The sequence below is a fragment of the Antechinus flavipes genome, chromosome 3 (assembly GCF_016432865.1).
Source record: "Antechinus flavipes isolate AdamAnt ecotype Samford, QLD, Australia chromosome 3, AdamAnt_v2, whole genome shotgun sequence".
Classification (NCBI taxonomy): domain Eukaryota; kingdom Metazoa; phylum Chordata; class Mammalia; order Dasyuromorphia; family Dasyuridae; genus Antechinus; species Antechinus flavipes.
Genome location: NC_067400.1, coordinates 329,715,969 through 329,726,956, shown reverse-complemented (window position 1 = coordinate 329,726,956; position 10,988 = coordinate 329,715,969). Strand labels below are relative to the sequence as shown.

Sequence of the window (10,988 nt, the reverse complement as noted above, 5' to 3'; positions counted from 1 at the left end):
GGTGGAAAGAAGAGTTTGGGGTGGTCGGGACTCTGCTCTGCTTGGAGCCACCACTAAAATAGTTTGTCCTTCAGACTGAAGACCTTTGGCCTTGGTCAGATACTAACCACTGGTCCATGGGATGTTCTCTGAAAGACTATTCTTCTGTAGTGCCCAGGACAGGCACTAATCTCCCTCGATGCTGATGCCTCCTGGGTACCATCGAATTGTAGGTACCAGTGGGTGCTTAGTATGCACTTTCTCCTGAACCCTAGTTCTCCTCTCCTGCAGTGTCTTCTCCAAGCCAGCTTTTCAATCCAGCTCCTCTAGAAGACCGACCCCTGTAAACCTAATCTAGAGAGATGTTAAGGGACACTGAGCTATGCAGAAGATCAGAGAGGCTGACAGCTACTGTCAGTTGGGGTTAAATCAGAGACCACACTATCTCACCTAAGATTTTCACTTGCAGGTTTACCTCGGTTTTCGCATTAGGGGAGGAGGAGACTTTCCCAGAGTGTCCCAAGTCTCCCACCCTGATTGCAGCCTCAGTCAAGCCAGTCTCTAATTGTCTTGATTTGTAAGAGGGTTTTTGTAATGCTAAATAAGCGTGGTTCAGCCATTCTACTATCCCCTTTCATACCTCCCCCCCTTACTCGGTCCTTTGTTTACCCTAGCCTGATCTCTCTTTTATTTATCTATCTATTATTTATACGCTTCCCCTCCTATTCAGGCCCCGTGTATGTTAATTGTGTTATACCATTTAATCCTAACATTGGTCTCAAAAGAGCACTTAATGAGAAAAGCATATCCAACACGGATCATTCTGCTATTCAGCTCAGCCAGATGGACAACTGCTAACTTTTTTTTTTTTTTAATGAAAATCCCCTTTTAACAAAGGGGTTCCGATGAATAGGCTTCAAATAGTACCTCAAACATTGCTAATTGTTTTTAGGACAATATGCTAATCCACTAGTTTCAGCCTCGAATTCTGTTTATAATTTCTCCCTCACCAATCTACCTCCAGGTACCTAACCCCAAGGAAACACACACACAATAACAACAGCATAAAGAAAACAAACCTAAATAACCAATGCCCCTACCACTACTACCACAACACACACAAACACAGCACACACATAGAATCTCTGGCTTTCCTAGATCAAATGCAATGTAAAATACACGAGGAAGGGAGTGGGGAGGGGTAGAGTGGCAATAATGTTGCTACAGCAAAGGACCATGAAAAAAGCTAGGGGGTAGGGTGAAAGAGAAGGTTCAAACTCCTGTTTAAATAGATTGGGAGGTGGGGGTGTGAAGTCATCTTCTTTTCATTCAAATTCTGCCAGAAAACATAGTCACCTTGAACTAAGGCTTCAATGAAAAAAGCAAAACAAAACAAAAATAGCAAAATTTTGCTCAGAAATTACTTAAATCTCTCTCTCTCTCTCTCTCTCTCTCTCTCTCTCTCTCTCTCTCTCTCTCTCTCTCTCTCTCTCTCTCTCTCTCTCTCCCCTCTCACTTTCTTTCCTCCCTTCATGCTTTCCTTCTTTCTTCCTTTCTTCTTTCTTTTTCTCTTTCCTACCTTCCTTCGTATCTTTCTTTTTTCCAGTCAGGCTTAAACCTGAAACATAACTTTAGGGCTACTCATCTCCCTAAAGGACATGCCACATGATTCTTTAAAGAAAGCATTGGACCATTAGTGAGGTCCACCAGACTTTTTTTCTTGAGTGCTCAAGCCAAGTGAAAACTCTAAAATTTTCAAACTGTACAGAAAGTTCTTTAATTCTTTTCTTTTGACATGCACATTAAATCCTATTGTCATTGAAAAGATGTTAGTTTGCCCCTCCCTCCCCCAACAATTTATTCTTCTAGGTTTGCCATTGATTTATTGTGACAACTAATTTTTGGCTTTGATTTTTTTTTTTTTTTTAATACACACACTCTTTGATCAAACATTTAGAATAACCTTTAGAGAATGTCCATCCTCGGAGGCAAACAGGGAAGGGCAGAGAACTTTCTCTACCTTGACTATGAGGAAAATGGCAATTCTAAATGTTTGGGGAGTCTTTATAAGAAAAGAAAGAAAAATAAACCCAACAGTGTTTGGTACCTGCTACCTTTCTTTCCACCGAGTATGTTAACATATGAATACACTTTTCATATACAGACATATACATATAGAGAGAGACAGAGCTAAGAACCCTGAGCATCCTTCAGTCTAAATGTAATTAGTCTCTGAATTTTAAACTCTATGATTGAGAGGGGGCAGGATCTGGGCAAACATTACATCTCAGACTGTATGAACACCACAGGTTACTTTTTAAGGACAGATTGTCTTTATTCAAAACGTCTTTGTTCAACAAATGAACAGAGTAAAGAGGTAAAATCCTTCTGGGTACATTTTTTTTTTTTCCAAGACATCGTCAAAAACATATTTCAATGACCACTTAGGATTTTTTTTTTTTGCTTTAAAAAAAAAATCTTTATGATTCTACATCCTGACTTCATAACCCAACGTTCTGTCTAAAGTAAACTTAGGTCTAGCTGCACTTGTTCACACAAATTTAAAGACTATGTGGGTTCTTTTAATTTTCATTTAAAGAAGCAAACACTATCATATCATGGTTTGAAATAGAAATATTTCCCTTTTGTGTAGTTTTAAACTTTTAAGCCGTTTAAAATTCTGACATGGAAAGCAAATGGCGCCTAGTTCTGTCTGATGGTAAGCACAGATATGACACAGCTAATTCTGTCTTCAGTGTGCAAAAGAAAAAAAAAAGTATATTTCTATATATATAATACCAGGGCCTGGAAGATTAAAGTCCAAAGCACATCCGAGAATATAGAAGAGAACATAAATAAAAGCGAAACTGCCTACTCTTGTCCAAAGGGGGTCCAGTCAGAGGTTTGTTTTTGTTTGTTTGTTTGTTTTTTGGGGGGTTGCGTGGTTGTCAAAACACTTTCAAGTTTCTGGCACCTGTCTGAGCCTTGAATCCTGGGAGGACTCCCGCCCCCCCCTTCCCCTTCCTCCTTCCACCCTCAGGCGAAGAAAGGAAAAGTTGTAAGGGGGGCCGGCAGGGGTTTGGATCCGCCAATTTTCTGTGGTTACAGAGGAGTTCTCGCCCTTGGAACAGGGTGGAGCGGGCGCCAGTGGCTCAGGTGGGTTGGAAGGGCAAGGGAACATAGGGCGGATATTAACACATGCAACCCCCAGCCACCCCTCCCCTGCCCCCGCATCCCGAAATGGTCCGACTGCTTTCGGCAGGGATAGGTCCGGGGAAGGGGACGAAGAAGGGAGCAGGGTGGGGATCAAAAGGGTTACATGGCCGTCGCGTGGGCTGAAGAATAAGGGTCTATTCCAGTCTTGGTCATGCCGGGAAAGAGGATGTAGGCAACTGGGGGCTGCAAACTGGACGCCGACCAGGCAGTACAGTTACAGGGCACCACATAACCCGGGTTGGTAGGGGACGGGTGGGTATGAGTGTGCTGGCTGGGGCAGCTGAGACTGCCGAAAGCCCCATTTTGGTAGCCCAAGGTGGACGCGTAGGGCAGCGTGCTGGTCGCCAAGGTGTGAGGGACCTCAGTCATCTTCTGGATGGCGCTGGAACTAAACTGACTGGGGTCCAGGAGGGAGTAAGGTGCCGAGGTGGGGGGCAGGAACGCCCTGGCTTTCTCGGGAGAGCCGAGGAGACTGTCCGTAGTCCCCACGGGCAGGCCGGCTGCCTTGAGGGGATCAGTTTCTCCGAGGTAAGGTAAAGGGAAGACGTACCTGTCCTTCTTGAGCAGGTTCTTAGGCTTACGTCGCGGTCGGTACTTGTAGTCCGGGTGTTCCTTCATGTGCTGGGCGCGAAGCCTCTTGGCCTCATCGATGTAGGGGCGCTTCTCCGCTTCCGAGAGCAGTTTCCACTCGGCCCCTAGACGTTTGCTGATCTCCGAATTGTGCATCTTGGGGTTCTCCTGGGCCATCTTCCGTCTTTGGCCCCGGGACCATACCATGAAAGCATTCATGGGTCTCTTGATATGGTCGGTGGGCTTGGACATGGTCCCGTAGGCTGGGGGAAAGGGGAAATAGGAGTTTCTTCAGGGATCAGAGATCGAGTCTTTCAGTCTTTCTCTGCCCTCTCCCGCTTCTTCTCTCGCCTCTCTCCTATCTCCCTCTTGCTTTCTTGAGTGTAGGGAGGGGGAAAGGAGAGGTCAAAGGAAGCCCCCCAAAATATTCCCCCCAAATGCTCAGCTAATCATACCAGTTCTTGAGCAAATCCAGTCCTTTCAGAAGCGTCCTTCTCTGGGGGTAGGGTCGGGGGCCGGGTGGGGGTGAAAGAGGGAGGAGAATGTAAACAGTGTAAAGAAAGGGGTGAGGAGAGGAAAGCAAAAAGATCCAGAAGTATTTGAGGTCTCAGTGATTAAGCTTTCAAGTATTTGTATATGTGAGCCTGAGGAAGCTCCCCTTCTCTTCTCTCCCTTTTCTTTTTCTTTCTTTCTTTCTTTTTTTTTTTTTTTCCTTTTCTTTCCTGGAGATGTCTAGCCTTGCAAAGCACCTGGCTGAGAATGAGGGAAGTCTGATGAATACGAGCCAAAAGCGGTGAAGTTCAAAGGCGAGGTTGCTTGGGACTGCACGCAATCTGACATAATCGTGGGGCGTTGACTCCCTAACCTGAACGCCCAATCAGCATGAGAGAGGCAGAGAGAGAATACCTTAAAAGAAAGAAAATAGGAGGAAAGAGCGGGGCAGAGGGAGGGAGGGGAATAAGGATGAGAAAGGAGAGAGAGAGAGAGAGAGAGAGAGAGAGAGAGAGAGAGAGAGAGAGAGAGAGAGAGAGAGAGAGAGAGAGAGAGAGAGAGAGAGAATGAATTAAGTACAGAGGATTAAAGGGAAGAGCTTGTGTTAGACATTGCACTATTGCGCTATTAGCGGCAAATAAAACTCTTCACGCCTCCTCGTTTTATTTCCAGGACGTAGGGAATAAAATAGGACTTAAACTACAAAGAATAAGAGGGTGGGATTCGAGGGGGAGCAGCGGGAGAAGGTTAGTACATGTTTATAAATAGGGTAGCATCTCAAGCAAGGACAATATTCTATCTACCCTATCGTCACTTGTCAAAGACTCCTTCAAAGTAAATATGGGGATAAGATTTGTAATCAACTTTTTGTAGCAGCCACTCAGCCTTCCTTCCCCACCTCCAGCCCTCAATCCCCTTCTCTCGACCTGGTACCAGTCTATTCCCCCTCACTCTCCTAGCGTCCCCCCTCCCACTTCTTCACCCAACATCTCCGCACTCCCCCCCCCCCCCCCCATACGAGTTGTAACCAGCAGGTCACAGTGGGACACTGGAGACTTCGTTTCTACATAGACACACCTGGTGGGCCATCAAAAACCATAATCAGTGTGTAAAGCTAAAATAAATAAATAAATTAAATAAATAAAAAGCCCCGAAGCTATGACGATTTGCTAAAGATGAAAACAATCTGTTATTAATTGAGGGAGGAAGATTTTCCTTTCTAATAGCAGTTTTCTCCGGCTTGAGTTTTTTTTTTTTTAATCTAGTTTCCTCTCTGCACCCCTTCTAAATTGGAACAGAATAATGAAACCCAACACTTCCCTTTGATTAATTTGATGGGGTTTAAGTCAGGGACGGAGAGCCTTTTACCTTCATAATCTTTCCTGAGCAATGGTACTTTGTACTTGGCTTTTATGCCACACAGCCCTTCATAAGGTTACGCTCCTACTGTCAGGCGTCTTTGAACCAAAGGGTGACTGTTATTATTATTATTTTTTTTCAATAGATGGTAATTCTCTGGGTAAAGAGCACTAAATAACCCCGAAGAATCAACCTGCCCGCCTGTTTCCTTTGAATAATTGCCTGCCTAATGTGAAATGCCCTTGGGGAAAATATTTATTAAATGGAAACAATCGTCTTGGGTCCGGTGGGACCTCAGTTGGTTAAGGGTTTACTGGCTTTTTGCACCAGGCTGCTCAAAAAGAGATTGGTCCCTTCTCTTCGCATACCTTGGAATGCTTTCCTTATTGAGGGTTTTATTTTCACATTAAAAAAAAAAACGCATTTAGAGTAACAACTTCTAAATGAAAACTTCTCATTTTCTCCTTTGCCCCCAGAAACCCGTATTCGGAATTTGTCCCGAATTTGAATTAGTAAGGAATGGTCATTCGGAATAGGAGAAGAGACAGCTACAAGGATAGAAAGAGTGGATGAGGGATTTTTGTGGGTTTGATGTGCGCGGCAGCAAAATATGAAATCTCAGACGTGAATAGGGAAGTCTTAAAGACTGTGCAGCGTAGATAAGATGCCCATTTTGGGCTCTATTAGGTAAGGTCTATTTATTTTCCAGTCGCACTAGTTCAGAGAAGGGCATTTTCTGCTCTCGATTCTCTACATGCCCACACCTATGCATTTTCAGCTATGTATATACACATATACCAAGGGAGCAGATATACAGTCTGTATTCTTTTTCGCTCACATTATTTCCCCACGTGTCTTAGCTTCCTTCTTCCATCCTTTACATTTTTGTGCAATAAGTTCGTTTTATTCGGCGTCAGGGTAAAAGGGGAAAGGAGAAATGATTTAAGGTCCTCACCTGTATAGCTTTCAAAATGTTTCAAGCACCACCTGCTACCTATGTTGTACTCACGCACTTGGAGGGATGTGAACAGATTATCTGTTATACACAGATATGGTCGGTGAGCTCATTATTCTAGGTGTAACTGGCAAGCTTTAATAAGGGGCAGTGATCCCGCAAATATTGGAAAGAAATAGATAAGTCCCTAATATCACACACACACACACACACACACAACCCTACGCTACTCTAGATGAATTCACACATGACAATAACTCGAGCACTGTGCCATTAAACATTTGTAGTCCGTTATATAATCGGAAGCTCTCTGCTGCTCATTGCTAAGTACCAGTGCACCGAGACTTGCACACATTGCATCCCAACCTATCCCTCTTTTTCCCAGCCCTAGTCTTAGATTCCAGTATGTAGTGATTTTTATTAGGTTTCGATAGAGGAAGGTACCCTCCGTGAACCATAGTTGTAGTCCTCTCTGATGCTTTCGCCAACCCTTCAGAGGAGTGAGCTTTTTAGTTACCTCTCAACTCCACCCCTTGGGTGCCTGATGGCCTCCATCCTCCAGAGCTGATAGAACTGCATAGGTCTGGTCCGGAAGATGGAGTCGCAACCTTTTCTCACAGATCCTACAAGGAATCAATGATTCCCACACTTTCCAATAAACTCTTCTGCCCCCTTCACACCCTCCCCACTTCCGCAGTGGCACTTACCCCTAGCCAGCGTAGGCTGATGTCACACTCATTCTGTTTGGGTTAGATCCATCTCAACTATTCTCTGGCGATTACTTTTAATATCGCAGCCAGGTCTGTGCAAAGGAGGTCGTGGGGGGCGGACAGTGAGAGAAGGGGTGGATATGACTGGTAGGATTGATTTATGCCAGATGCAAGGCTGATAAGAGCATCCCCCCCCCCCCGCTCCCCGAACCCTGTTTATAGTAGCTCTCTTCTTCCCAGCTGCGGAGCAGCGTCGCTCCCCTGGTGACTTTTTCTCGGGGTGGGGGGATAGGGGGTGAATGGCAAATCTTGAGGGAAAGATTGTCGGGGAAGAATGGGGTAAGTCATGGGCTAGGAGGTAGCTTTCTTGCTTATCTTTCCGATTGCTAGACAGCGGAAAAGTGCTAGTAAAAGCATCGTTCAGAGTGAAACCTTCTCTAACTAGAACTTACGCTCCTCCGCACCTCTACTTCCACTTTTTTCTCTTGACCAACTCCATCTTTAAACTAGCGCTCCCTGCCCTCTTCAAACCCTATAACACACCCAACTTTTCCACCTGTTCTTCTGCTTCCTTGTTTCAGTTTTCTGGGATTGACAAAATTATCGAGAAGGGATAGGGAAGGGCTCTCCAGGTCCAGTAAATTTGTAAAACAGGTCCTTTCGCACATTTATACTAGCAACTGGAAACCGTACTGGCCAGCATCCGGAGAACATAAGTACTTTGAGTTCAATTCTTAAAAGTGTCTGGGAGAAACTTTCCTGGAATACTTGAACTTCATTCCGAGGATCTATGCAACTTAACCCATCCCCCCATACTTTGCTCACTACCAAAATCTACTCTACCTCAGAACCAAATTAGTACCGGGTTATCAAAGAGCCCCGGAAATATGTCTAGTCCCAGTTCTGCTGTTTATTAGCGGGGTGGTCTTGACTAAAGTCAACTAGTTTTTAGAGGATTCAGTTCCTTCACATGTGAAATGGGGACAATGATGTCGTAAGGACTATTCGTGTTTATAGATCTGAAAGTTTTGATACGTGGCAAAGTAAGCTTATTAACTTAGTCATTGTAATTATTATGCCTGCTGGTGAACCTCGAAAATCTTACTCTGACCACTAGTCCTTTCTAGTAATAATGATCATTTTCTTTCTCTCCACTCTCCTTTTTTGGGAATCTCTTCCCTCTCCCTCCTTCCCTTTTTTTCTTCTCGAAACTCTTACTCTGACCACTAGTCCTTTCTAGTAATAATGATCATTTTCTTTCTCTCCACTCTCTTTTTTTGGGAATCTCTTCCCTCTCCCTCCTTCCCTTTTTTTCTTCTCCTCATTGCTCGAAGTTTATCTGTTCAAAAGTCCCAGTAGCTTGCTATCCCAAAACAAACTTTCCAATCTGCATAAGTGTTTCAAACTTAAAATTTATTTTCACAGAAATTTTCAAGTACATTGGGTCTCTGCTAAGGGCAAGAACGAAATGTAGAACACAGCCTTAGAAGCCAAAAAACAGTGATTTTTCAACCCATCACAGGCGGAGGCTCTCGCTTTCCTTCCCTAGGAGCCCGAGCTTCGCTACACTTTTCTGTAGAGCTGTTTTCTCCGACGGCCGATGGCTGAATTCCCGCTCACATGGCATCTCTTTCTTAGTTGAGATCCCGGAGTGATTGTCTCCCGGCTCTCAATTGAGTAAGGGAAATCGAAGCACTGAAGGCCTGTCACATCTGTCAGTGGAAAAAGGGGACCTTAAAGAAAGAACATTATAAGCCCCAGAATCTGACCTCATGTAGCCACTTTGTGGAATCCTAAATCAAATTCTTAAAATGATTTGAAAAGGCTCCCCAAGGATAGGAAAGCATATTCATGCCCTTAGGCCAGAGAAATACAGCTTGAAGACACTCCGCTGTGTCCCGGGCTGTAATGTTTTGCCTTCTAGGTAAAGAAGACACCAAGATAAGGAGAGCTACTCAATCCTTTCTCTGGGATTGAAAAAACGTCCGAGAGCAAGAAGAACGAGTTATTCCTCCCTTTTTCGAGTTCAAGACTCAAGGAACCCCTAAAGAGACCTAGTACGTTTACAGGAAGTGGTGGGAGTGAAGGTGACCCCAATGGCGAATTTTGGGAGTGGGAGCAAGGAGATACAGAATCGGATTCAACAAGTGCCAGAAAACAGTATTCATGAAGCTTTGATGACAGGAGAAACTATAGGTTGCTTGACTTCTGTCACTTCTCACTTCTAGAATCCTTCTCTGGGTCCTCTTTAAAACTTGAGTTTAAACAAATCTTTTTAGTCAGAAGTCTGTAAAAGAATGCAAAGAAGGGGCCCCAGAAGTCTGATGGTTTCAGAAGATGCTAGACTTAGACTCTGTTCTGTGACATATTATCGCCATCATAGTCATTACTAAACATTAATAGCATTAGCAAAAGCACCAGTACTGATTGGTGTCTATTACTGGTCCCTAGCAAAATTAGGAATGTTATTAGTAGTAATAACTTTTTAATCAAATAATCCTGAAGCTTTCCTGTTTAAGCAGAGGAAAAATGAATATCCTTGTGACATTTTTACATTTCCTCCTTTATAATTTAAAGAGAAAACACCCTCAGATCACACAGAATCATAGATTGAGAGCAGGAGAGGAGTTTAAAGACCAACTTATCGAATCCCCTCATTTTACAGAAGAGAAACTCAGGCCAAGAGAAGTTAAATGATTTGCCCTGGTTCACATAAGAAGTGACTGAAGCTGGATTTGATCCCAGATATTCCCTTCTTTTTGTTCAGCACTTTATATGTGTTGATTCTCAAATATAAAGATAAAAAAGATTTTCTCTTTTTTTTCTCTATGGGGTCCCCTCCTCCCACCAACACCCTTGTCTCCTTGTCTCCAACATTTTTCATGGTCAACTTGTAGTTTTTCTCCACTTTTTATAATTATAGCTTTCCCTTTATTTTTTCATATTCTAAAATAATTTAAAAGTGCTGCACAACAAGGACATAGCTCCTATAAAAAACCAAAAAAAAAAAAAAAAAAACCAAAACCAAAACCAAAACCAAAAAAAAAAAACCCCAAAAACCAAAAACCAAAAAACAAAAAACAAAACCAAAAAAAAAAAAGAAATCCATCCTAGGACAAATTTGGAAGTTCCTCCGAGTCAGTTCAATATTGTTTACATTTGGATGGGAAAAGACAGTTGGATCCATGACTTTGCCTTGCTTGAATGGCACATTTGTATTAATTCCTGTATGGATGTAAGAAAAGATAATTTTCAATACTTCAAATAGCCTTAACTATAGTAGCTAGCGTGTTTGGAATGCAGGAATCCTGTGATGGATCAGCAGTACAATGAATTAACACAACATGGGGAGAAGATCAACAACTTCTGAGAGCTCTATATAATGATTCATTGTACAATCCTCACTGGGTCATTGATACATATGGGAATGGGAGGGAAGAGTCAAGGGACTCTATCAAAATCTCCTAGCTCCATCTGAGTGCCAATCACTAAACCAAATACAATTCTAATGACCAGAAGATTTGTGATTTTATTGATCTGGGGCCTGTTCTTTGACAAAGGCAGTGGATTACCTGGTACCACCTTAACTGCCCTAAGGTGATATAATGAAAAAGTCAAGACCCTTAGTGTCAAGAAGCTTGGCTTTTATTCTTGCCTGTCTTTTGGATGCACAAGTTATTTAATCTCTTTGAATCTAAGTTTCCTGA

At 43.2% G+C, this 10,988-nt stretch overlaps 1 protein-coding gene across 1 annotated transcript; it reads right to left on the bottom strand.

The window, feature by feature from the left end:
* Positions 1-1,560: 1,560 nt before the first annotated feature.
* On the bottom strand, positions 1,561-4,571 carry SOX14 (SRY-box transcription factor 14). The gene has a single exon (XM_051985608.1). It carries the CDS (start codon positions 4,015-4,017, stop codon positions 3,295-3,297), a length of 723 nt encoding a protein of 240 aa, XP_051841568.1. The 5' UTR covers positions 4,018-4,571; the 3' UTR covers positions 1,561-3,294.
* Between the last annotated feature and the right edge of the window lie 6,417 nt (positions 4,572-10,988).